Here is a 27,405-nt window from a genome sequence, read left to right as displayed (position 1 = left end):
CAACTTTCAGATTTTAATTTTATTAAACGCACCTAAAGTCATTTTATTAAACGCACCTAAAGTCAAATCTCAACTCTCATTTTCCATTTGTGCCGTTTGCTCTTTGTTATATAGTGTGAGAGAAGGCGTTGAGAGGTAAAGCACGCTTACCCGCATAAAACCACTCCTGAATTCAGCTCGCTCTAACGGCGTCGTCTTGTCCACTCTGTCAACCGTCGAACTGCGTTTTGAATCAAAGTTGCAGAAAAGAGAGTTCTTCTCACTTCTTAGACCGCCCATCCGGTTTTCTTAATCCAAAAGCAAACAAAATTCCCCCAAGAATCAGCCAAAAACAGAAATTCTAAAATTTCCACTCCTGATCTTGTATAAATTGATCTCTCTCTTAACAAATTCTATAATTATAGCCAAAAAATGGCAGGGAGGTCACAGTACGGGTCATCGACCATGATCGTCACCAACACGCCTGCTGCAGATCTCGCCCTCACCAATTTAGCTTATTGCTCTCCCTCCGATCTCCGGAACTTCGTCGTACCTGGATCCAGACTCGCTTATGCTCTCGTCGGGGACACGTGTGTTCTCTCCGTCGAATATCCTTTCTATCTTTACCGTTTCCCTTTTTTCGGGAAATGTGAATTGCATGTTTCGATGCACTCATACGAATTTGGTTTAATTTTGTTTTAGATTATTTTATGCAATGTCTTTTCTGAATTAGCTGATATTTGCTTAATTCTTATGTTTGGGAGATTTGACGATTATGGTATGTTTGGATTTATTAATTATCAATTTCAACTTCTTCTGTGATAGGAGAGCTGAACTTATGAATTTGAAAGATATATACTGGCCACAAGGATACTGTGTTATAGTTTTCTTGCTTGGGAAGCTAGCGGAGTTGTGGTTGGTTGTTATCTGATCTTTGTTATGTAGTGGACAAAGTCGAGCTCACTATAAGCAGACTGATCCATCTTGTTGTCTTAATTGAGGCTTGAAAGTAGTATTGGTGAATTTAGTTAGGTAATGCACGGTAGTCTGTCCCAATTAAATGGATGCTTATGATACCTTAACTAGAACTTACAAGCCATGATGCGATTCCTAATGGCCACGTTGCGCTCAATTCTGGTCAACGGCGACAAGCTAGAGTTTCTACTGCAGATTCGATATCCGTGAGCAGGTTTGATTTTGTAATTCTCCTTACATATTCTTAACCAGTAACCTTTTCTTTAAAAAAAAAAAAATCCTTTCCCGGCAATTATATTGATGTTTTTATTATCGTCTCCTTTTTTTTTTTTTTTCCAATGCAGATTTATACCACCTGAAAATTTTGACCTCGCTTTGCTAACAGTTGAGTTGGAATTTGTGAAGAAGGGTACTAGAGAAGAGCATGTATGAATTTCTCTTTTTCAGCACTTTTCGTTCTGACTTCTTCATGTTAGTTATTTCTGATGATCCTATTCAAAGGTGTCGAGTAAACTTTTTACTTTCCGTTCGTATGTCTGTTTTCAGTGATTTAGGCATCGAGACTTGATCTTCCTTACTCTTATTTGCTTTAACTTGCCTGAGTAAACTGAACTTTGTAGGTAGATGCTGCACTTCTGTCCCAGCAGATTAAGAAAAGATTTAATAAGCAGGTATGAGCTCCAATTTCTTATTCTTTCTTCTTGGGAATATATTTTTGGCGTGGTGAGAGATGGGTGTTTGTGTCAGCAGTGATGCTGCCATCTATCATTTGGTACTGATCGTATTGTGTATGAGGAAGTCTGGTTATTCTTTGTCTCTGCAGGGAATTAAATTTTTAGTTTGTAAGCTTCATAGAATTTAGCAGTTAGCATTTCAAATTTCAAGTTCAAGTCTAGTTGGCTTTACAAACTGTCAGATACATTAAGAAACTTTGTCCATTATTTGTCAGTCATTGACTTGTTTTAAGGAACATTGCCAGAACCGAGAAATTTCCTTAATTGGATATTTAGTAGATTGCAGTAATTCAACTGCACGCAGTATGCACAGTAACGTTGTGTTGGTTGAAAGTAGAGTTTAAAGATATCATCATGATAATGGTAGAGAGCATTAAAATGTTGGTCTCATCAGTCATTCTTAGGGAAAAAGAGAAATTGATGCGGTTTTTGCACAAATTTCGTACATGTTACAGTGCATGAAGATGATCTGAGAGAAGGCTGTATATATTAATTAAGTGCACGAAATGAATAGCTAATGTTTATGGAACCTGAAGGTAATGAGTGCATAGTCATAAAAAGAAGCATAATAGTGGTCAAGATCATTTGAACTCACTTGGTCTGGGTTTTGAATCTTTGGATTATATTACTGTCCGAAGGATTAGGTATTTAAAATTTCTCTGGTGTACATTGTTTATATCGTTTAATGACCGTTTGTTGTCATACAGCATAAACGGTTGACCCCGACATTGGAGCTTTACTGGATAAGTCTAGTCAAAATTGGGGACATGCATTGGGGCATATAGTAGACTAGCTCAGTTGGGGCAGTTGAAGTTAATAAGCATAAGATTAGCTCTGCAGAATAATCATTTTTTGATAGCCTCCTACTTTATGTGCAGATTATGACAAACGGGCAAAAAGTAATATTTGAATATCATGGAAATCGTTACACTTTCACAGTTAACCAAGCTGCTGTAGAAGGACAAGAAAGATCCAAAGGTATTGAGCGGGGGATAATTTCAGCTGATACATATATCATCTTCGAGGCTTCAGGCTCCAGCGGTATAAAGGTTAGTCTATTGCTTTGAAATTTTGGGGTATGGGCAATATATACTGCTTGCTTCTCTGGTTACATCATGCAAATGTTGTTATCTTGTCATCTTTCTTGTTGTGCAGATAGTCAACCAGCGCGAATCGGCCAGTAGCAGCATCTTTAAACAGAGAGACTTTAATCTTCAATCGCTGGGTATTGGCGGTTTAAGTGCAGAGTTTGCTGATATATTTCGAAGGGCTTTTGCCTCAAGGGTTTTCCCACCGCATGTGACCACTAAGTACTGTTCTGTTTCCTGAATGCACTTGATACTATTGATTTTCAGAAGCTTGTAATAGATATGGATATGAGTAACGTGCCAGTTCTAATGGTTGATTATTTTATTCATATGGTTTTCAAATTTTAAGAAGCTTTGATTTTCCAGATTAGGCATCAAGCATGTTAAAGGAATGCTACTCTATGGACCTCCTGGCACTGGGAAGACGCTAATGGCTCGTCAAATTGGGAAGATGTTAAATGGGAAAGAACCAAAGGTATATGCCACAACCATCTTTTAGTAATCTAATTGTTTGAAAGATAAATTGACAAAACTGCTTTGGTGCTCACTCAATTTATTGAAAAAGTGGTATGGTAGTGTTGATCGATCAGCAACAAGCTGACACACAGCAAATTGCTTATGAATTGTTGTTTCCCTTTCGAACAAATAAACACCTGCACTCTTCACCTTGTATTAGTTTCATTTTGATATTTGAAACTACCACGTATAATGTTCCACTGTGTCTTCTCATGTTTCCACTTTGGGGCATTTAAAATGCACGTGTGATCATATATAAAATCACTCCGGCAATTTATTCTGCAATTGGATCAGCAATGAAAGTTTATCTTCTAAGTCAGCTTGCTCATCTCTCAGTCAATGCAGTCTTAAAACCTTTCTCCTGCTTGCCATGGGTTAAGATTTATTGCCAATCAACACTTGGATGACATTATTTAGCCTCCCAATTTTTGTTCCCAGTTTTTTGTTCCTTTCTTCGCCTATGCAAATATTCCACGATGGTTCCCGAGGTGGTCATCAATGGTGCCATAGACAATAATGTCCGAGAATGCTATTGGAAAACCTTTCCTTTCATTGCTTGTTTCTTAGTCTTATTTATCTATAAATGAAGTGTTTGGTTTGCGTTAACTAAATTTATCCTGGAATTGTCCTTTTCTATGTCTTTGTTAACTGTAGATTGTCAATGGACCTGAAGTGTTGAGTAAGTTTGTTGGTGAAACTGAGAAGAATGTCAGAGATTTATTTGCTGATGCTGAACAGGATCAAAGAACCAAAGGTACTGGGACCATGATGGCATTACTTGGTCCTTATCATTTCTCTAGAAACTAATGTCTCCTTTCTGCCTTTGTAGGTGACCAAAGTGATTTGCATGTTATCATCTTTGATGAAATTGATGCAATTTGCAAGGTAAGATTATAGACTGCTATATTAGATGTCCCTCTCCGATCAATAATCTTCTTGTATGCTTTCCCTATCAATGTAACAAATTGATCTCTTTTTAGTCCTATTATCTATGACATGGAATCCTTGCTGAAAAGCAAGTTGAATGTTAAGAAAAAAGGTTATTAAGGTGTTTGTATGCAACGTTTGTCATATCAGGAGTATTATTGTTTTAAATTTTGTCATTTGATGGATGTACTATCATGTCTTGCCCTTTTTGCCTGTTGGCCTTTGGAATCTCATCAGTTATTTTATCATGAAACTAATAAATGCTTTTGGTTTGGACATAGTCGAGAGGTTCAACTCGGGATGGAACTGGAGTACATGATAGCATTGTCAACCAGCTGCTCACTAAGGTTGGGTAATTGATAAAAGTTATGAAGCTGTTGAACTTAATTGGAAAATTTATTGAGGCACACAGTTAACTGGTTGGATTTCTATGGCTTTCAGATAGATGGTGTGGAGTCTCTGAACAATGTTTTGCTCATTGGGATGACCAACAGGAAAGATTTGATTGATGAAGCACTTTTAAGGTGACTGGCTTTGTCATGTTATACGAATTTTCACACACACAAACACACAACATATATGCTGGTGCCAATAGAAAATGGAGATGCCAAGTTTATTGATTGCGTTTACTTGTATAGCTGAGAATAAAGATGTTTCCGTGTTTTAACCTATATGTCATTGTAAACTTTTGGCTTTTAGACCTGGACGTCTGGAAGTGCAAGTGGAGATAAGTCTTCCAGATGAAAATGGCCGTTTACAGATTCTCCAGATTCATACAAACAAGATGAAAGAGAATTCATTTCTTGCTCCAGATGTTAATCTGCAAGAGCTTGGTATGACTCATCTCTGTTGAAATGTTCAGATTCTTTTTTTTCCTTTCTCTTTCTTGGTCTAGGAATGGTTGGGGTGTCTACAAACTCTGTTGATTGGCCGTTTCTGCACTAACTACTTTTTTATCTTTCAATCTGAAGTATTGACCTTTTCAATGTGATACCCTGCACGCCTATGCATTTTCACTCGAAGTATTACTTGTCACAAGATTTGAGGTGGGTACTCTGTGTGACTGATAATCAGCCCATTTTTAATTGGCATCATGGAGCCTAAAATTGATTGTGACTATGTATTTACGGGTTAAGCGATGAATTATATAGTTTCTTGTCATTGCACCCCCTGTTTCACTGTAAGTTTGAATCCGGTATGGATTAGCACTAAAATGGATTGTGAAGTCTGGCATTTGAGGACAGGTATTGACTTAGTTTTAGTAAAATTCCAATTCTTTACAAGTTTTTGAGAATTGAATCAATTTCAAGGTTAGCAGAGCTTCTAAATACTATATCTACAGATTTGAATGGTTCTCTTTATGAATAGTGCTCGTTCGTTATTTTTGCAAGAATTCCTTTATGTCCCCACCAAAATAATTTGCATAACAAAGGATTTTATATCTTACTTTGACATGTGGTGGACTGGAATGTTGCCATATTATGGTAATCTTTTTTAGATGCTTGCGTGCATTTTGGTATGTTGTGAGTTTTGGCACCTAGCTGATGCAGATGCATGCACAGATGTATATTTAACTTGCTTAACGTAAACTTTTCCTATATTACTACTCACATTCTTTCAATGCATGACAATTTACATTGACTCTGAATTATTTGGTTGACATCTAAGTAGGTCATGTATAGAATTTATGGAAATTACTTTGGTTGCAGCTGCTAGGACAAAAAACTACAGTGGGGCAGAGCTTGAGGGAGTTGTAAAAAGTGCAGTTTCTTTTGCTTTGAACCGGCAATTAAGTCTGGACGATCTTACAAAACCAGTTGATGAGGAAAGTATAAAAGTTACAATGGATGATTTTCTTGTTGCCCTTCAAGAAGTCACTCCTGCATTTGGAGCTTCCACTGATGATCTTGAGCGCTGCAGGTAGGATTTTCAAGCAATTTGATCATAGATTAGGTGGTCATATATGAAGCTGTGGTTGATTATTTTCTGCATCATTGATAAAAGTTGCCATCTTCCTTTAACATATTCTTGCTAAGACTATTATCCTTGATTCACCAATATGCATTGCAATTGAAAGGTTTAATCTTGCCATTTCTGCTCACTAGAAAAATTATAACTATTTGAGAGTTTCTTAACTGAAAGAAGATGAGGTCCTGATTTGAAATTGAAGAAGGTCATTTATTAAATTGTTATGAGTTGCAGAATCAATGGAATTGTCGATTGTGGTGAACGACATTCCCACATATATAGAAGAACTATGCTTTTGGCAGAACAAGTAAAAGTTAGCAAAGGTAGCCCGCTTATTACTTGTCTTCTGGAAGGACCAAGTGGGAGGTAAATTTTTTTTTTAATATTCTGTTTCTGCACTTATTTTTTTTCCGGTTAGAGTTAAAGGCCATTTGTCTAATATTATACGTTTGAAACAGTGGAAAGACAGCAATGGCAGCAACTATTGGTATTGAAAGTGATTTTCCCTATGTCAAGATTGTAAGCTACTTTTTGTACTTCTGCTCAATTTGATTTTTTTCTTGTATATCTGTCAAGTATTTCTTGAACATTCTTTCGCTCCCTGACATTTTGCTTCTGTTTTTTCTTTCCAATTGGTAGATTTCTGCTGAATCAATGATTGGACTCAGTGAAGGCAGTAAATGTGCCCAGATTGTGAAGGTTTTGAACATTGATATAATTTCTTGGACTATATAACTTCCTAGTTTGGAGAACATTCTATGTTCCTGTTTGTTATTCATTATTTGTTTGCTTGATTGACTTGTTGCTACCTTTTTATGATTGAGGAATGCATAGCTTGCTGGTTATCTTGCATTCAATGTCGAACACATATTTGCACACACATACATAGGGAGAGCCTTGACATGACATAATTTGTGGCAATGAGGACAGCTTTTTTAGACCTATGATGTGCCCAATGCTGCTGATTGATTTTAATGGAGAAGCAATAAAGTGAAAAGAAAATGAAAGAAAAAGGGACTTGCTTACTGCTGACTGCCTGCTAACTGTACTAGGATATCTACTTGCGTGGTGCCATCTCAGCAGAGGCAAGCATTGACCACTAAAACTGGCTTTCCCTTGACTTTTTCATACCTGGGCCTGAGAGGGAATATAGGAATCTCAATATTTGCATTTTTCTGGTCGTCATTGAATTCTACCTTCGGTACAGCTACCACATGGGTTATAACAGCAAATTGTGTGGGATACATTGATAATTTTTCTGAGTTATGAGAATCAGTATGATGAAACTGAGCCTTTGCTCTCAGTCTACTGTCGTCTTTACAGTCAAAACTTACAACCAAGTCTATTCCTACAAGCGTGTAGTTAGAGGAGAGGAAGTTTTATTGGGAGTGGGTACTTTGACATTATATGGACTTGATTATGGAGGAAAAGCTGAGTGACGATGACGAGGGTGTTAAAAGTCAGACTTTGCTCCAGAAATGTCTGGGGTCTTTAGCATTGGAGAGCAATGTCCTCAACTCTGTTGTGGGTCTTCTGACTATTTTTATAATTTCTTACAGTTCCACTTTTCCTTTCTTGAAATAACTTTTTCTTCTTCAGAATAATGAGGTTTGGTGCATGGGGTGAGCAAAAAGATTTTTTTGCATCTATATTTCATATGCATGTACAGATAGAACGCTTGATGTATGAAGTACGTGTATAGTTGGCCCATAATTTTTATGTTTACAGGTATTTGAGGATGCTTATAAGTCCCCTCTAAGCATTATCATCCTTGATGATATTGAAAGGTACCTTTGATCATTCGGGCAACCAATCTTTGATGGTTTATTTGCTTATCAATTCACTGAGATTATCCTGTTTGCGGCTGTTGCAGGCTAATAGAATATGTTGCAATTGGCCCACGATTTTCAAACTTAATTTCTCAGACGTTGTTGGTACTTCTCAAGCGGTTACCTCCAAAAGTATGTTATATTGTGCTATTCTTTAATCCAAGTTATTATGGCATTTGTTGTTTGAGATGTGTCGAAGTTCTTAAGTTGTAAGGGACAACTTTTGCAAATAATTGTCAGGCTTGTTGGTTGAATTACATGTTTTATGTGATTTATTATACATTGAATTGTAGTTATATCGCATTAAATAATGCCACTGTGTGTAATAGTTATTGCATCTTTTATGTTAATGATTTGTCAATTTAATACTCTTTTGAATACAGGGGAAAAATGTTCTTGTGATTGGGACAACCAGTGAGGTTAATTTCTTGAAGATGGTTGGTATTCGCGATGCTTTCTCCGTCACCTACCATATTCCAACACTTGGCACAGAAGATGCCAGAAAGGTGAATCATCATCCTCAAATCTTTATAGCATAGCAGTCGCTATTGTTTCCTGGAATTTGCTTTCTGTTTCATTTGCCTCTGGCATATGTTTTGCTACGTGGTTCCTCGCATACTGGACGCGAAGATTATACTTTAACCCTATGTTTACGCTAGAAGAGCCTTATTTGCTGGTAGGGTAGAGCACTTTTCTTTGGGAATCTATGCTGCTTGTATTTTTCCTGCTCTGCCTTCTGCGTTTACCCTTCCCTGATTTGATATTCGTTTTGTGTTAATTGGTGTATGAATCAATGTTTTAGCTTCGGCCTGCTTTACTTTTCAATGCTGATCATTATGCTCTTCTTGGCAGGTGCTGCAACAGCTTAAGGTTTTCTCAGATGATGATGTTGATTCAGCTGCTGAGGCATTGAATGACGTAAGCCCCCACCCCTGCCAAACACCACCCACCCACACTCCCCAGCCAAAAGATCAGTACCCCAAAACAATAAATAATAAGAAAACACCTTATATACATGTGTGTGTGTGTGTATATAACTCTTTAATGGACATGTATATAACTTTTCATTATTCTGCGACTCTACAGATGCCGATCAAGATGCTCTACATGGTAGTTGAGATGGCGGCTCAAGGCGAGCAAGGAGGAGAAGCGGAAGCTATTTACTCTGGCCGGCAGAAGATCAAGATTAATCATTTCTTGAATTGTCTACAAGATGTAGTTCAATATCAGGATAAAGACTTGGTAGTATATTAGACATGATGTTTGCTCCAGTTTACATGAAACCTGATTTTTGTATGATTATATTGAGTTAATACCATTTCATTTACGGGGAATGGGATTTTGACGAGGCTTTTGTTAGACAATAGGGTTGTGGCTGGGTTATTAAACACAAATTCTTATTACCGATTGTAGAAGTATGCTTTGTTATATGTTATTTTATATGGCTATATAGGCTTTGCTTTTGATTCTCAAAATGGTTTAAATGTCTAATTTGCCATCGCGTAGCTTTCTTTCTTGACAAATCTTTACTGGGAGAGATAATGAGGTCTGGAAGTTTAACTACTGAACTTTTCCCGTAATCGGAAATTAATCTTTTGAACGGACATGAAATGGAAATTAACATGTAGTCGACTATTTTAAGAGTCAAAGAATGACAAGAAATGTGGCTTTCATCCCGTAGATTTGCAAAGAAATTATTAAAAAAAAAAGTTCCTCAATTTTCCACTCTTAAGGTCCGTTAGCTAATGTCGAAGAAAGTAGAGGTGTAAATGAACTGAGTCGAGTTGAGTTTTGTCCTTATCGAGCCGAGCATCCAGTTAATTTCATCGAGCTTGACGAGCTCAAAATGTCAAGCTCGAACTTAAAAAATAAAAAAATAAAAAATAATTATTTTATTTTAAAATATAAATAAAATAATAATTTTTTAACAAATAATAAAATATTAAGAATATATATATATTTTTACTATCAAAATATATATATATATATAATTGAGCTCGCTAGCCAACGAGTCTAATGTTTTTGACCTCAAGCTCGAGTTCGAGATCGACTTGATTAGCTCGAACTCGATTCGAGTTCGATATTGACCGATCGCGAGTGGCTCGATTCGTGAACAGCCAACGAGCCTAATGTTTTTTACCTCAAGCTCGAGTTCGAGATCGACTTGATTAGCTCGAATTCGATTCGAGTTCGATATTGACCGATCGCGAGTGGCTCGATTCGTGAACAGCAAAGGCAATTGGTGGTTCTCCCTATCAGCGGGATTATGTTTAGTTAGTCAAATTTCATTTCTCGAAAGAAGAAAAAAACAATGGTAGTCTTCTGCCTGCGTCAGCTCGAAAGAAACTCTGCTTGGGTCGTCATTCTCTGGGCTTGTGAGGGGTCTTCACCGCTTAGTAGCAGCGGGTCTTGTGGGCTTGGCCCCTGTCGGGGTTTCTATCCCACGTCGGCTTTGGGGGGGGTTGGGATTTGGATAGTTAAGTCCCTGAGAGCAATCCAAGAGTTGTCGGCTTTTGGGTTGACTTTTGGGATTAGGTTTAGTTAGTCAAATTTCGTTTCTCGAAAGAAGAAGGTTCTCCCTATCAGTCAAGTGTATGTTTTGTTCCGTATGTTTAATTAATTATGCTGCATGACTCTTTCGATCTGCCCACAATCTCTCATCAAAAGTCTTCCACTTGTGAAGTCTAGTGTTGATAAGACACTGACTTCCATTCCACGAGTTGTACCTATCAATTTTAAAAAAGTTGTCCAAATAAACTGAACCGCTCACCTTCACCAGGCCCGTTTCTTGATTCTCTTAAAATTTACTGCCGTGGCTTTACAATTGCTAACCAGAAATATTCATACAACTCCTGTGTTAGATCAAAGCATTTGGCTCTTGAAAATCTCCTCGACGCTTCGTTTTTCTGTTGAAGTGCCCTTTTTCCGAGCCATGTTAAAAATTTATGGTTATTCAGATTTTTTTTTTTTTTGTCAATCAAACCAGGCAATGATATGGACCCGTCTGAAGGAGGGAGCGGAGGCTGGAGGTGACATGAAGGCAAGCTCATGAAGATGACAGCCATGACTCGAGTCGCCTTCCTTCAGATAAAAAGATGGAGGATATATTTATAAGGCCATGATTTGTTTGACAAAACGACTCGAAAAAGGGTTGGCTATAATGAGAAGCAATTGCCCCACAACCCGTGAAAGAAGCCTGTGATCATCTCCCTTATCTAAAAAATTATAATCCAAGGGAAGAAAAGAATATTTTAGAATCTTCCACGCGTCGATGTTCAAAGAAACCTCCCTGAGCTTCTTTCGATGTTCATGGACCAAACTAGACTGTCCAATTTATGTTGCTAAATCTGAAAAATTCTTTTTTTTTTTCTTTTTCGTTTTGTTTATGGTATTTTGAGATGACTCAAGAGATGAAAAATGTACTGGCCGTGTTTAAAAGTTCAAATGTTATGGACGTCCAACATGCATGAGCATCTATCCCAAGCAGGGATCTCCTGCCGTGCGAGTGACTTCTTGGTATAATATATAGCCATATATCTTTTGAGTTTTGCTAAAGATAAATGGAGTGGCAAAGATTGAATGCGTACAATCGGATTGGAATATATATTATTAACCTTTAAAAACAAAAGGGGCAATATGAAGCGCAGAAAACACCGCCATCCATCGAGTCTTTCTTGGTAACAGGGACGTGAAGTTGACACGAGAGGAGGATAGGAGGGCGAGCCTCCATGATCAAGATTCCTTTCGACTTTTACTCAGAGGCGTGTGCTCCTCTCGCGTTTCATTGGGCCGCGCTGTCCCCACCCTTTGATAGGACGATGCCCATTTCCTCTCCATTGCTCCATGGCATCTCACCATCTATAAATACTGCCCCAAGCATTGAGCTTGGATACACAGCAATTTACCACAGCTGCAACAAACCCTCATCTACTTACATAACTTCTTTGCTTTTATTATCACTTGTATTAACTTCTTTCTCACCATGTCGGACAAGTGCGGAAACTGCGACTGCGCTGACAAGAGCCAGTGCGTGTAAGTGTTTCTCCCTCTTATATATCTTTTTAAAGTTTATATGCCTCCATACTCATAGCCGCATGATTTTTCACACCATGATCCCATGATACGTACGATTAATCTCCATGAATATGTCTAGACATGGATTTATCTCACATGAACTGTGAATTTAAGAATTTCTTTACACGAGCAAGTGTAATCTTTACTGTGTCGAAACTATAGTAAACCAATTTTAGTGTGTGCATACAGGATGAACTCAAAATGTCATGCGAGTACTTTCTTTTTCCCCAGTTCCGCGAGCATCCTTTGTTTTGTGCATGCGTACATATCAAGCTAAGCAAATATGGTTACTGAATTGCAGGAAGAAAGGAAGCAGCTATGCTGCTGACATTGTTGAGACCGAGAACACGTACGTGTCTTACTTACTTCTTTCTAGTTAATAAAGTTGAGTATTTGGGGATAGATAGGTTGAATGGTTCGGAGGAGGGAAGGACGGAGGAACCCTCCCTCCTTCTTTCGAGAAACGAAAAGACTGACAGGTAAACCTAATCTTAGGAGAACTCCAACAGCCTCCCACTTATACCAAAAGAAACGAAGAATTCGAGTATTTTGTCTTTTTTATTCACTTAAAAATTCATGGCCGGACCTTTTTTTTTTTTTTTATTATTTTATTTCATGTTTACTTTTGCAGCTTTGTGGAGACCTTCGTGATGATGGAAGGAGGTGCGCAAAATGGCAAGTGCAAGTGCGGTCCAAGCTGCGCCTGTGTCAACTGCACCTGTGACAATTGACGCGGCTCTCACCCACATATAAGTATGATATGAGTGCCTGATTCATACAAAACTATGATATGTTGTGAGGTTCTCTAAATTAGTATGTGATGATGGTCAATAATTTGTGTTGTGAGGTTTGTCTTTTGTTTTGATGGTCGAGTGATTTGACAGACACTGTCAAATCACTGTTTATGTTTGTGTGTTTCCTTCCTCATCGTGTAATGAAGTGATTATAATAACAATAATAATAAAATGTTTTAGTACTCTTGAATTTGTCACTCCATGATAATAATAATAGGACTAGTGTTGAATCTTCTGTACTCGGCATCAACCGCGGATCGAGATGAGATGAGAAGCCTTTTGCGTCCACGCCTTTATCTTTTGCCACGCAAAGACGTGACTAATCAATACAAGAAAATCACATTCATCCTATTATATGGTCTGCAAAGTTCGTTCAGCTAAATCACTTTCTGGAATGCATATATATATATATATATATATATATATATATATATATATATATATATATATATTATGTCAAGGACATTCGCAAATTGAAGCAAAAAAGTATAAATCACACAAATTGCCACTTAACCCAATTAATAGGACTTGGAACTTTACTAATAATGCTAGACCTTCCTCCATATTCTTCCAAACGAAAAAAATAAATAAATTAATTAATTAAACGTCCAAAAGAAAAAAAAAAGGTATCAATTGGAGGTTAAATCTGTGAATTAGAGTACATTCATCATCTACCATCCATTTCAGGTTTTCAACTTTATTTAGGACTCAATTTTTTTAATTTCCTTATTTTGAAACAAATAGGAGTATTTATTGCAACTTTCTAAAGCCAGGCCCCTCAGCCCATCCACAAAGAAGGCCCAGCTCAAGCACTAGCCACTATGACTACTAGCCCACTGCAATGTCGAGTAGACCCTCCCCCAGTCTCTTATAGACCTCTCCTTCATTTTGGGATCCCTTGCCTGAGACATTCTCAGTTGTTACCCAAATTCATTAGTTGGGCCCAAACAACCGTCCAGACCAGAATCCCTCTGACTCCCAGGGCAAGAAATAAAAATAAACTGGCGGATCTTCACACTTTAAAGCCAGTACAGTCACCAATTTAAATATATATATATATTTTTTTTTATAAAAATTTTGTCTATTATAAGACAACAACTAGTAAAGCTAATCTAGCAGCATCTAATTTCAGAAAGCTTCAACTTGGAGGCTACTTTGCATTCACAAGAGAGGCAATCACAACAATAACATGAGGACGGATAGCCCTTCAAAGAAATCAGAGGCCAGGACTAGCATCAGTAAATGCACGACCTGTACAAAACAATAACAAATGCACTTGCAGGAGGATAACCAAGAAACAAAAAAGGGGGCACAATTAGAATTCTGAAACTTTTATTCCCTGATAGATATGCTTTAGCATTCCTCCCGTACACTTTCTACCAGGACCGAGTATGTACCCTGTCTTTCATCAGGAACCCTTTATGTGGGAATGAGCACATGCTGCATTTCAGTTATCTCTCAGTTAATCTGTAACATTACTATACCAGACAAAAATCCAGTGTATGAGCACCTGGTGCAGCCTAAAACAATAGAAACAAAAATTCTATCAATTTCCACAGCATAATGCAATTCGTGTATCCAATCGACCACGGTAATACTTTTTAAACATTGAAGCCTTCCGCGCGGAGGCATTTACGATGAGCCTCGATCCATTTTCCACAAGCAGCTTCGCCATGCTCCACAACACATTCATCTCTTAGTTTCTTTGTCTCGGGGCAAGCACAGCATATCTTCTTCCGCGGCTTTGAATCCGGCCCTGGTCCTACGGAACCTGGACTTTGATCTTTGTGTACATTCAAGGAGATAACAGATGAAGAGTTCTGTGCAGGCAATCCACCCATTATATGAACTCCCTGTAAAAAAAAAAGGGTTCAAAACTATAAGATTCAAAGCTCCAAGTTGGAATAAACAAAGAATAAACATGCAATAACGACAATCATATGCACAGCTATCAGAGAAACATGCTATGATGCAGACTCAATGTACAGTCTAATTACAAACAGAAAGCTAAATGCATCCATATAACTGCACAAAATCAACATAAAGTTTAATACACTATTCTGGCAGGCAGTATATTCCTCGTAAAAGAATCTTCATCAAAATTGAAGAATAAAAAAGAAAACAACGCATATATGACTGGAAATAATCAGAGACTTCAAGCAAAAAAATTGAATTTACCTATGTACTACAAGTCTCCTTCAAAGTTATGTTTTCATATTTTCTTGAAAGAATCCCTATTGTTAGCTTTACCAGGTATATGAGTAGTATATACTTTTAGGTTGGCCCAAGAAAAGAGTAGCTCAGCCCGTGAATGTCTGGCACCGAACTATATTCTTCAATTTTAATTTGTACTCCAGATGTGAATGTCTTTGACTCTTTGCCACCTAGAATTTAAATCTAAAGCAAATCTGTTGTAGTTTCTCTATCAACTGAAGCTTTATGCTCAATTGATCATATTGCAAACACCTCTAGGTCCTAGTTTCATTTTACCTATCATTAGGTGGATTTGTTTTACAACCTCGTAGATTTTGTTGTCACTTAAATACCTAAATTATGGGAGTAAAGTGACGGGATTTAGCTTACACCATATGGTTAATGTTCCTTAAATTTGATATATAACGTCACAACTCACAAGTTCACAAGTGAGCTGGGGGAGCCAGTCAACCTCCCAAAAATCAAAAGGACAATTCTAGTCAATCCTTAGATTTTGCAATTTTCCATGTTCGGCAACCCAAAAGATATAGAATCCAGATTCACCTTAATTCCTTCTCCAAAAGAACATGAGTATCAAGACTTCCATGAATTGAACTTAAAACTCTCTTCTAGAACAGAAAACCAAGGTCATCTCAGTTTGAACCATTACAAATCAACTCCACACTGAATGCAAATTAGTATATAATAGTTACCCTCTTCAATAATATTTAAGAACAACAATATGCACAAGAAGCACAACTTGAATGAAATACATATCAGAGATAAGAAAAAAGAAATCAATAAAAGCAAAAGTTGGCAACTTGAAAAGGAAGCCTAAACATATGAACATTTCTTGAAACCTTAAGCAACTTGAATCATCACGATTCTCGTTCAGTTTTATAAAAAGAGATACCTTATAAGGAAATTTTATTCTACTGCCAATGCCAACTTTCTTCTATTCTAATTTGAAATTAATTGTTTTCAAAACAATAAGGGATCTTCAAACAAAAGGTTGCTATGCAAGTCAATTATCAACAAAACTGTCAGAGGAGAACTTTCAGGTCAAGTGAATGAGTTGAAAGGATTTGACACATTCATGTGAACGAGCTCCAACAAGAACCCATCCAAATTATAGTATCGCTGCACAGCAATGATATAAATAGTTATAAGTCACTTTAGACATGAGATTCTCACTTACACAATTGCATAAGATCACGCTAGCAGAAAGATTACTTATTTAGTTTCTCCTTGATGAAACACAAAACAGCTAAAGAATCAAAGGACTCTAGCACGCTATTGGTCCTCACTCCTCTTGGATTCAATGCTAAGTCAGCAATTAGGTATTGAGAGGAGAGTGGGGGAGATAAAAGCATCAAACCATTTTGGCAGATAAGGATACGCAAAAAAAAAAAAAGAGTCAGCTCACCATACCAATTTTCGAGTTGTCAGGTTTCTCTACAAATTTAGCATACACCAATCCTTAACACAATTAACTCCCACAATCCAAAACGCAAAACAATTTAAAATGCAAAGCAAGCATTTTTGCATTTCCTATGATTACCAGAGTTCTATATCCGCCAAAATCAGTATGAAAGAGACGTACACATACATCATAATTGATTAATGGACAGAAAAGAAGATGCGAAATCTACAGAGTTCCTCCCCCGCCTCCCCACCGCCAAAAGGGGCACAAAAAAAGGACAATTTTTTATTAAATACAATCAAGTTTTCGCCTTTTCGTGAATAATTGTGTTAATCCTACACAAGTAAGGCAAATATCCCGTCTCTGCAATTTACTCAGTCGATTATGAGGAACGGAAAAACCCCACAAAAGCATGTGCACGAAAGTTATTACGCTATTAAGATTTACCTTTGCATACAAAAAAGAAGCAATCTTGATCTATCATCAAATACGTGAAATAGACCAAAAGTAAGTAAGTAACTAAAAGGACATACCTCTGGTCTTGCTTCCAATTTTTTGATTCCCTCTCCTTCTGTTTTAGCGTTGAAAGAGCGTAAAGGCTACAAGACTTCTGTTTAAGTGTTGAAAAGAGGGCTCTGATACTGGAAGGAGAGGACTGCTCGCCTTTGCAGTCAAGTTTAGAATATTAATCTCGTGGCTAATATTAATCTAGCCCTCCAAAAGTTTAGAATATCTCAATTAAGTCCTTGCAAAAGTATTAAGTACTAGTACTATTTTAGTTTAATTTGGCACTCTAACTTCTGAAAAATGTGCCTTCTCTTCATGAAAGATCGAGATGGTAAAAAGAAACAAAGTTCACAATTTTTTATTTTATTGGGTATCTCCCAATAACACTCTAGAACTTCGTTACCAAGAACGTTTTTAAATTACCGTAGCACTTTTTTTTTTAATATGATGGATACAAGGGATGTGAGATTTTTTTTTATGTGATAAATATAACGCACGTGAAATAAGAAAATGATTAAGATGATAACAAAAGTTATTGAAAAACTTGTTTGTAATATAATATAATCAAATTAAATTTGACAAATAAACCACTATACAAACACACACTTCATTAAAAATGCGTTTAACATACACTCAACTAAAGGTCAGAGGTGCGCGTATATGTTCTTAATGATATTGCCAGGCGGCAGCCAGCCTTATCACTATCAGCGATTAGCTAATCAACCTTGAGCCGTTTTTGCGGGGATCGGTAAGCATAGGATTGCTAGCAGATCAATTAGTCCGCTATAATAAAGCAACTTGCAAAATTCATCGTTTACAGTAGCCGTGCCATTGAAAATTGCCAGTGAGCAGCTGCTGTACTTTGATTACTGATTCAGAAACTGAATGGGGGACTGAAGAAAAGTAATCAAAGGGAGAGTCCTAACTCACAAACCAAGCACTCATATCATCATATATACACCATAATAAGAGACTAGTGCGAATTGCAAACCAAACAGAGTTCTGGAAAGACACAGATTACAATCTCAATCTCAGAGAAGGAAATTACATTTACCATTTCTTATCGGAAAAAAGAAAACTGTACCAACAAACAAAGCAAAATCGACAAATTTGTGCTGATGCACTAGACTAGACATAGTGAAAGAAATCCACGAGATCCACTAGACAGGAGACAGAAACAAGAAGATTGCACTGCTGGGAAGCAAATTCCATTCAGCCTCGCCTCTCTGATGATGATCTTCAGTGTCTGATCAGGCAAAGTAAGCTTCCCACTCAAATCAATCATACTTCTCCCTCCACGAATATACAAGGAAAAAAACCCAAGAAAGCCCCAATACTATATCACCAACAACCAGGCGAAGCCAATCGCGGCCAAGGACTTCAAGCTTCCTCTCGAAGTATATTCTCCAAATTGCCATTGCAACATGGAGAAGCACACACCCCCTAGCAAAAAAGCTCTGAAAGTCCCTGTCCTTTACAAAAGCTACCATGAGCAAGAGAAAACCAATTGCAAACAGTAACAACCCTGAAAATGAATCCGAAGTTCGGATTAACAGCTGATCATGAGGGGTTGATCCTGCGAGCTTACTGGCACGGTCTCTCCCATGGCTGAATTCAAGGAACTCGTAACTATGGAACATCATCACGCCTCCACAGCTCAAGGCCACCAAAGAATGCAGAATACATATCATGAAGAACCCACCCGAACCCATCAATCATTCCCAAACAACAAAGATAATCTATTTCCCCTTTTCCCCTTTCCAGAAACCTCCAATTCCCAGAAGGCAAGAACAGCCCTTTTCAAATTAATTCACAAAAAAGAACAGACTTCCTTCAATCAAACATAACCAAAACTTATATTTTTAGCCTTAAATGTAATACTAAAAACTGAATTCACTGCGGATTTTAACTTTTAAAGCACATGTAACAGAAGCCCAGGAATCTAGATGGCATGGTACAATTCTCAACTGATCAAAACCCAGAAAGATTTTTCACCTAAAGTTCAAGACTTTGGATGCAAATAAGCAATAAAGTACCCGAAAACAATCCTTCAGATTTAGAGTTTTGGACCATAGGTGCGTTTTCGTCCCCTTCTCACAGCAACAAACAGGTGACTATCTAGGCTGGTTATCATGGGAAATCGAGATCAGTGAATAGGGACTGGATGGAGAAAGATCCAAGAAAAGCGTTGGATCCAAAACCCAGACGGAATGACATCTAGAAGAGGAGTGGAATTGAGGGAACGTTAGGAAAAGGGTTTATAGAAGGGTTAACAGCAGAGCATTTTTAAGGAGCAAAAAAAGTGTGGATGTCTTTTATCATTTTTAGGTGTCTGGTTTTTACAGCTAAATTTTCAGGTAGATCTTAAAAATAAATAAATAAAAAGTGACAAAAAGAGTGAAATAAAGATAAAGATAAAGGGCAAGAAAAGGATAAAAACATGTAGCCGGTAGCTGATCAGTCATCATCCGCTTAACTCAAGGAAAGCCTTTCTTCTTGTTGAATAATAAAATATTCAGAATCCGTCATTATCACTTTCTAATCACTTTTAACTTAGTTGTCAAAAGGACAAGATACCCCTAGAAGATTTCTTCAACAACTCAGCAAAATATACTAGAGCATGTTAGTTGGTAAATAGTTTTAGGTACCATATGTGTGACAAATCCTTTTGAGATTGACATTTTTTGTTTGTCTGTATTCTATGGAAAATATCAAGAATCCCTGCATTTTTGCCTGTTTGGAAAGGGATTTTCCACCATTAAATCTCTATATTTTCCTTGAACACATTTTTATCTATCGTGTCGTTTATTCATTTTCCACAATAAATCAATTGACGTTATGAATTTAGAGCGTGAAGTGAAATTAAGCAAGTTTATGGACTTCTGCTTTTTATCTTTAATGAGATGGTCACGCATCAAAATTAAGTACGAGTATCTTTTTTTTTTTTTTTATCTGTAACGGCAATTATCTAACCTACTCCTACTCTAAGAAAAAGAGAGAGTTTAAAAAGACTTGTACTTGGATTGTTAATTGGCTGGCGTCCAAGTGGAGATTTGTGGATTGGAAAGATGATTTGCATAATGATGATGTGTTGATATTGCAATAATTAGCAGGATGTTCATTTCTACATTTGATGTTAGCTGACGAGATTGTAAGTACAGCAGAAAGTGTTTGTAGCAAATGTGAACCCGCTCTTCATACCGTCTGGGAAATCCCTTTATGCATCAAGCAAACGCATGCATATGTAAGAGCTTCCCCGTCCGTTCTTTGTATTTATCTCTACTTTCTTGTTTTCATTACCAAAATTGCAACAGTCTCATCAAACTCTGAATGAATAAAAAACAATTCAGTCGTAAACCTTTTAGCTGCATACGTAAATTTGACTGAAGCAAACGAAAATTCATGTCTGCGACTTTGCGTTGTAATACGCGCCCGTATTGAATGATTGGTGAGGGCCATCAACATGAGGTCATGGCTTTGCGTTAGCTGTTCAATAATGCACTCCCACAGCTTTAAATATGGCTGCCGGCTAGTTGCTTACACAAAGATAAAATCAAATAATTTCAGGACAGGTACGAAGTACTGAGGTTTTGTCCGTATATATGAGTTTTCATTTCCATTATTTGGTTTATCTTTTCATAAACCTGCATGCTTCGGCAGGTTCTCTAGAGGACTGGATCAAGTAGCAGTACTGAAAATAAGAATCACGCTTTCGAATCAGAAACTCAGAACCAGCTCATTTTGAATGACTCTTGAATTAGATGTAAAATACAGGTCTACAGCTGCAGTGCTTACAAGGCCAGTTCCTTAGAGATCACATTAGCATTGTTTATCATACAAAAACTCCTCCACTTTATATTCAAGCCATGTCCAAATTTAAAACTACCCTGTTCTCAGTCTAACCAAATAAAGAATAACCAAGCTCAAGCTCGCAAGTAACGACCAAAATAGGCGGATACTCAAACGAAATCAAATATGGACGTGCATTTTCTGTTTCACTGGGTCTGGTGGTATGAAAATTCTGTCATCACCTGCTAGAAGACAACCATCCAGATCCAGATGGGTAAAAGAATTCATCAATGCTGATCATAAACGAATAAAAGTAGTTCATCCTTGAATAAGGCATTTCCTCAGACTGCTTGAAGCAGATAATTACAGGAGAGCTCGACGATCAAGAGAAAAACGACTGACCCTAGAGTTCGTGTCAAGAAATATACATTGAAAGTGATCAAATATCTGACACTTTCAAAAAAAACTCATCTTTGTTGAATATGCTACCAATATCTACCAAAATCATCCTATCCCTTTCAAAGAATTGAGACAAAGAATAGAAGTATCTTTTCTTTGCATAAAAACCTACGGAGAAAGTAATCGAAGTAAAGGATTATCCCTATTTCCAGCAACAACTTTCCGATGCCGTCTAGATCCCGGCTTCTTACCTCCTCTTACCCGTTTAACGGGGCTTTTCTTCCTTGATGTTTCAGTGGGTGTGTTATAACGAACAGAACTTGGGGGAGAATAAACTCTAGCTCGTGGCAAAGGTGGTGGCCATCTCTCCAATAAATCTCTGTGATATGCCTATAAAACTTTGGATTCTCAAACTACTATTCCAGTAAAAAGATAAAAAATAATAATAATAAGTGCAGAAAGCATTATTTTTAATGTCTTCAAAAGGGGAACAAAATACTGATAGAACAATTATCAACTCCTTTCATAAAGATGGAAGAGGGATCCCTGGACAAAATATGAAGAAAAGAAATGCAATACTTTTCTTGGAAGACAACAGAGGTGCAAATTTCTTGCAGAAACTAAAATGATAAGAAAAGGAAGGAGAAAGAATACCTGTATCACAAAATTTCTGCGCTCACAATCCAAAAACATGTTGATGGTCCAATTAGCTTTAGCCATGATTTTGTCCCTCACAGTTGAAAAGCTCAACTGATCCCTGGAAGTAAAACGATCAACTTCATTGAACCACAGACAGGTGAAGAGATTGGTAATAGGAATGTGTTCCCGTATAATTACGCATCCTTCAGGAACATCTGCAGATATGCAATGGGCAACACAAAACTAAAACTTTATTTGGAAAAGGAGATCAAAAGCAAGCAAACAGATGTTACAGGGGCTTACCACTAGTTATTGGAAGCTTAGCCTTCGAGTATGGTGTTAAACCCTCCTTTCTATAAAAGTCAATCTGGTTGTCAATAGAGACATTGTCATACTTCCCTGCAGCTTTATTGGCCTCAGCTTCTACGATGACATCAAATCGTGCGTAATGTCTTGAGATTGCAAAAGTGGCATTTTGGCGCCACAAAAACCTGAGGAATTAAGTGGTTATCATCTATTATCTACTGCTACCAAAGCTAGTTTTCTTTGCCATGATGAATTGTTCTCTTACCAGCCATTCAGGAGAGGGAGGGGGAAAAGAGATACTTTACATATAACAGATGAAAATGATCTCATATACATGTAAAAAGCACAATCTAAGTAATCGAATTTTCATTTTCTTTTCCATCCTATTCCACAAAATAATACAAGGGAAAAAAATCAATTCCAGAGGCAAGGAAAAGGAAGTGCCAGTTTATCAGCTTGATCCAAATAATTGAACACAACTTGGAAAATCTCATTTTCACAAATTCGTCAACCCAAGGAAAATGAGAAGTTCCCTGATTAATTACATGAAATATGTAGATGATTTCAAGTACTTTAGTAAAGCAAACCTGAGGTTGCACTTGAAATTTTGTTTGAAGCATATACACTGGCAAAAGCTCAGATATCCAATTTTACTCAAGCACCACACATAAGCAAAAAGATGTTCCATGTTTTATTTATCTAAATCCACCCTTTTGCAAATGTCTACAAAAGCACAGCTTCTAAATATGTAAGGCTCCCAAAAGCACATATGTCACTTAACAGAGCACTAGCCTGTGACTTTTCTATCCCCCAAACCGAAGATGGTACATTTCTTTTGCTTAATTTTCATATGCATGGCATCTTTAAAGCCTAGAAATGTGAAGTTAGCACAACTGCTAGGTATATATACGATAGCTGATGTTGATTTTTATCTCCATGATTAAATGTTGGAAAAACATTTTATTTTTCATTGAACATGCCCAATTCCATGAGAAGCTTATAGTGTAAGATGACAAAAAAGCGTGCAAAATAAAATCCAGGCTTAATGGAAGGGCTAACAAAACTAAACCTTACCAAAAAAAACCTTTCAGACAACTATCACCATAGATATCTTAACAGTTATGAATGGCTAGTAGAAGACTGAAAGATCACAAGGTAAAATCCCAATTGGACGATATAACCATACAAAAAGTTGTAACTGCCCATATACCACATGACAAATGCTTACAGTGAGTTAAGATATGTTGAACATATAAAATTTTTAATCTCTCCCCTATGAGCATAAAACATGATTCTCCATCAACTAGAGCCTAACTAGGCAGATGACAGAGAGATCCAGAATACCTTTCAAGAATTTGATATGGATCCACAACAAGCTGAAGTTTTCCATCAATCCAAATAGAATAGCGGACGTTGGGAAAGAGCCTATGCAACAAAAGCTTTGGCACCTGTCAAAAGCACATACCCCTATCATATTTTACCGTTCCAAGTTTCATAAACTATTATTTTCTCAACAGAGAAAGCATATACGACGTAGTGGCTTCCACAGAAGCTAGAGAAAATGAAAACACAATGTAACATATCTCCATAACGAAGACCCCAGGATTTTAAATGATGTGCTTACTGCTTTACTAAGACAAGCATCTCTCTAGACAGTTGCATGTGAAAAATATTAACAAATGCCTAAAGAATTAGAAACTATATCTAATTGCTTCTTTCTTGACATGTTGTTCTATTTGTTCAAAGCAAGATTGACTACTTTCAAACTCCCCAGTGAAGCTGATGCAACAAATAGGACGGGCTTCCTCAACGAGTCTTAGACTCCATGAATTCTCTGTTCTATTTTCTATTCCTAGTATGCACTTCTCTTCTAATGATTCACTGGCACTTAATAACCTGGTGAATTAAGCTCTTCCAGCTGGAAGTGGAAACAGGAGAGAGAATGTTCAGCCCTGCAGATGGCGTTTTAAGAAGAATTTGACCATGTACTCAAACAATGTATGAATCCACAATGTGATAGAACATTTCTATTCCACAGAAAGGGAAACAGTTGTAAGCAAAAGGACCAATCAGTATTTCCTAACCTTGCCATTACGCCTGGGGTCAGTATAAGGCACATTGTGGACAACGATAATTCTCCATAGGCCAACCCTCTTGCTGTTGTCCAGGAGGCTAGAATTCTTCATGTATGCCTCTGTTTCTTCATCAACAAACATATAGAAGGGTATATTTTTCTTTGCAATTTCACTGATGTCCGTTGGCTGTTGAATGATATCATAATTTCCTGTAAACATCAATAGCTTAAGGGAAAAGAAAAATGCTTCTAAAATCAATAGCAGCTTGGAGAAGACAAACATAGAGAGCTGTGAAAATATTTAGGGAGGGTAGCAACCCTTAAGGTTCAAAGTATGCAAACGTATAAACAAAACAAGGCCAAAACCATAAATTTAGTTCATGCTCTGCAGTACCAAATATAGCTGATGCAACAATAATTTCATGGAACTCATCCATCTCCTTAAGATCATCCAGATCAATATCAAATCCAGTGTTGTCACCAGCTCTACATCCTTTGATAAATCTGATAAATATGAATACAAAAAGAGTAATTAAAACAAACATATGACTAAAATAGTAGCTAGAAACCATATGATAATTATGTTACGTCTGGAAAATGACTTACCGCAGAGAAACATAACGTGTAGGAGTAAAACTTACCCACAATGCACTGTCATTGACTTGTTTACATTAAAATAGTCGTTTCTTTGCTTCAGAGAAGGATATCCACCAAAGTCAGAGCCTCCATGAGGTTCGGTTTTCATTGGGTTTTCCTCATAAAAATAAGTTAAATGATGAAGGACAGGAGATGCTGATGCAGATCTAGGCAAAGCAGCTATAGCCTGCTCCACAGGAATATAACATACTGGACAAGCTGGTAAAAAAAAGGCAGGAAAACACTACAATAAGTTCTCAATAAGCATTTAATTGTCATTATCCAGACAAAATATGGCAAAAAAGTTGAAGTTACAAGATGCCTCGTCCATGAAGATTTTAACTACACCGGTAGTTCATCCATGTAGAGAAACAACTAATGCATAAAGAAGCATCCAAAACATGTCAAACTTACGGCGTGGTCCAATCCGTCTAGCATCACCAGGAGGGGGAGGCGGAAATGCAAAATTTTTACATGGATGGCTCAGCATAACAGGAGCTGGCATAGCAATTGTTGCGGTAGAATTATAAGCCGTAGGTAGATAAGAGCCATTATTTGTACTGCACACACCATGGATGTTAACATTTGAACCATTCTCAGAAGTCCCTTCAACTTCTCTGGACACAGGATATGTCCTGTTTTCGAACCACCCATCAAAGCCCAACATAGAGCTCTCTGATGCAGCCTCTGAAAAATGCAAATAGTTTGTAAGTCACTCGATGCAAATGAAAACAGACAAAATACAGAAAAGGCATAAGTTGTAAATAAAGTGCCAGACCTCTTCTTCTAAGGGTAATCTATTACTAGTCACAGATTGAAATTCATTGTTCCTATTAAGAAAACAGCAATCATCACTTGGCATCCTTGAAGATATATGGAAAATTTCTATATATTCTGGAAGGAGAAACACTAATAGGATGAGTTGACATCCTAGTGATTTAATTATCACTAAAAGCAGCTAACTGAATCTCTAATGCTTGTGAGTAATCATTTGCCATCTTCAAACTCACAAGGCAGGCTTACTGAAAATTCCAATATTTTGACACTACTTATTTAAGCCACAATTGTATCCGAACAATGAAAAACTACTCTTTTATGACAAAGTATCTACCACATAATCTACATGCCACAGTACAGAAAAACAATGACATGAAAAGGCAGTGGAAGCATAACAAACCTTTGCTGGCTGTAAGAAACCCTGTGGTAAGAGCCAATATTGCAATAATGACCAAAATCAGCATTATAACCTTCCTTCGACCTAAGTACTTGAATATGAAAGGCAGATACCTCTCCTTCTCCCTCGAACCAGACAAGGTCCTTGAAGTCTTGCGAAGTGTAGATGAATTCTGAGACTGCAACCCACCATTCTGTGAATGCAGCTGCAGTGATCCAAAACTCAAACTTCGAAGACCCGATGACACTTCGTTCATTTTACCTCTGACCACTTGATGTTAGCCTTCATCTCTTTCTTCCCTCGCAATTCCCATTCACTTAAATTATGACCAAAAGAACACCCAAACCACCTCCTAATTAATCAGCAATGTATCAAACTGACCACCACAGAATCCCAAAATTTCAACCAACTCGTTACAATCACACAGTAACAAGAAAATCCCGCTAGCAGAATGAACAACAGCTAAATGCTGCTTCCTATGCTTCGATTAAAATTCCTGCCATTGAACAAAACAAAGAAACCCAAAATTCATAACCCATAAAACGCAGCACTATAATTAGGACAGCAAAAACGCAAATTGAGTTTTTCCTAATCAAACTCCATAAAGTTCGGACTAACGACATAAATAAAAGTTCCCAGAAAAATTGAATTCGAACCCAGATGGATCAATTCAAAATTACGAACTCAGATTAAATCAAATCAATAAGATAAATAAAGCCAAATTAATTTTAATCAGATAAGACAAAGGTTACAACGGTCTCACCTTCAAAACCAGATTCTATATTCTGGGATTGCTGAAAACAAATTTGAGGGCTCTGATTTGGAGCTATCTATCGCGGTAAATGCAGTATTTTTATCTTACTAGTAGAGAATTTGAGAGTGTTTTTTTTTTTTTTTTTGGCCTTGTTTCTGAAAGCTACAGTTTTCTTTTGAAATTTTCACCAAACTGGTAGACGAAACAAAAAGCGTATTTTTTTTAAAAAAAAAAACATTACTCTGTTTATTATATTAGGTTAAAATACACACGGCCGTTTGCCACCACTTTTGAAAGCACCACCGTATTATACAAACAATAAAATCCGAAAGTATTTGTTGCTATTTCTTTCTGCAAAATTAGGTGGCTAGAAAGTCATCTACCATCGTGGTGAAAATTGCTAGTTCAATCTCTCTTTTTGATTCTATTGCAAGTTCAATTTCCATCCCTGCCTTCGTTGGAAATCTTTTTCGTTTTGTGCGTGTGTAACTTTGGTTTTAAGAATTGATGTTCCAAAAAAAAAAAAAAACTTAATAAATCCTTTATAATCCTACGTACATGTCAATCAACACACATTTACCGTGATGGTAAAAGAAATTTAAATAAACAGCACGTGACAACTTAAAT

At 37.1% G+C, this 27,405-nt stretch overlaps 3 protein-coding genes and 1 long non-coding RNA gene across 4 annotated transcripts; 2 read left to right on the top strand and 2 right to left on the bottom strand.

Annotated features, from left to right (window-relative positions):
* Positions 1-201: 201 nt before the first annotated feature.
* Positions 202-9,491, top strand: LOC113688025 (vesicle-fusing ATPase-like). Its single transcript, XM_072049187.1, has 21 exons — positions 202-588; positions 1,074-1,168; positions 1,299-1,380; positions 1,575-1,625; positions 2,567-2,737; positions 2,844-2,998; positions 3,143-3,251; positions 3,947-4,046; positions 4,122-4,177; positions 4,501-4,566; positions 4,661-4,743; positions 4,919-5,052; positions 5,929-6,139; positions 6,422-6,553; positions 6,646-6,706; positions 6,827-6,886; positions 7,916-7,974; positions 8,061-8,148; positions 8,400-8,522; positions 8,869-8,934; positions 9,103-9,491. The coding sequence occupies exons 1-21, from the start codon at positions 412-414 to the stop codon at positions 9,268-9,270; spliced, it is 2,247 nt and encodes a 748-aa protein (XP_071905288.1). The 5' UTR covers positions 202-411; the 3' UTR covers positions 9,271-9,491.
* A 2,516-nt stretch (positions 9,492-12,007) lies between these two features.
* LOC140006730 (uncharacterized) lies at positions 12,008-12,436 on the top strand. Its single transcript, XR_011814522.1, has 2 exons — positions 12,008-12,048; positions 12,392-12,436. It is a non-coding gene; the product is annotated as an uncharacterized lncRNA (long non-coding RNA).
* A 5,497-nt stretch (positions 12,437-17,933) lies between these two features.
* On the bottom strand, positions 17,934-19,387 carry LOC113688045 (uncharacterized). The gene has a single exon (XM_027205644.2). It carries the CDS (start codon positions 18,717-18,719, stop codon positions 18,285-18,287), a length of 435 nt encoding a protein of 144 aa, XP_027061445.1. The 5' UTR covers positions 18,720-19,387; the 3' UTR covers positions 17,934-18,284.
* A 1,680-nt stretch (positions 19,388-21,067) lies between these two features.
* LOC113688523 (probable hexosyltransferase MUCI70) lies at positions 21,068-27,036 on the bottom strand. The gene is made up of 10 exons (XM_027206361.2): positions 26,788-27,036; positions 26,028-26,520; positions 25,265-25,537; positions 24,856-25,069; positions 24,609-24,718; positions 24,225-24,424; positions 23,485-23,588; positions 22,138-22,325; positions 21,850-22,049; positions 21,068-21,585 (listed from the first exon to the last, which is right to left on the bottom strand). Exons 2-10 carry the CDS (start codon positions 26,278-26,280, stop codon positions 21,364-21,366), a joined length of 1,764 nt encoding a protein of 587 aa, XP_027062162.1. The 5' UTR covers positions 26,281-26,520; positions 26,788-27,036; the 3' UTR covers positions 21,068-21,363.
* Positions 27,037-27,405: the final 369 nt, after the last annotated feature.

This window comes from Coffea arabica, chromosome 5e (genome assembly GCF_036785885.1).
Source record: "Coffea arabica cultivar ET-39 chromosome 5e, Coffea Arabica ET-39 HiFi, whole genome shotgun sequence".
In the NCBI taxonomy this organism is placed as follows: Eukaryota; Viridiplantae; Streptophyta; class Magnoliopsida; order Gentianales; family Rubiaceae; genus Coffea; species Coffea arabica.
Note: the sequence above shows the minus strand (reverse complement) of the source record. Positions and strands in the feature narration are given on the sequence as shown.

Coding starts and splice junctions, on each gene's coding strand:
- LOC113688025 (XM_072049187.1), top strand. CDS start 412: ATGGCAGGGAGGTCACAGTACGGGTCATCGACCATGATCGTCACCAAC. Junction 3,252..3,946: donor TAAATGGGAAAGAACCAAAG/GTATATGCCACA, acceptor TGTTAACTGTAG/ATTGTCAATGGACCTGAAGT. Junction 4,047..4,121: donor ACAGGATCAAAGAACCAAAG/GTACTGGGACCA, acceptor CTGCCTTTGTAG/GTGACCAAAGTGATTTGCAT.
- LOC113688045 (XM_027205644.2), bottom strand. CDS start 18,719: ATGGGTTCGGGTGGGTTCTTCATGATATGTATTCTGCATTCTTTGGTG.
- LOC113688523 (XM_027206361.2), bottom strand. CDS start 26,280: ATGAACGAAGTGTCATCGGGTCTTCGAAGTTTGAGTTTTGGATCACTG. Junction 22,326..23,484: donor CCATATCAAATTCTTGAAAG/GTATTCTGGATC, acceptor TTAATTCCTCAG/GTTTTTGTGGCGCCAAAATG. Junction 21,586..21,849: donor GCAGAAATTTTGTGATACAG/GTATTCTTTCTC, acceptor AAAGTTTTATAG/GCATATCACAGAGATTTATT.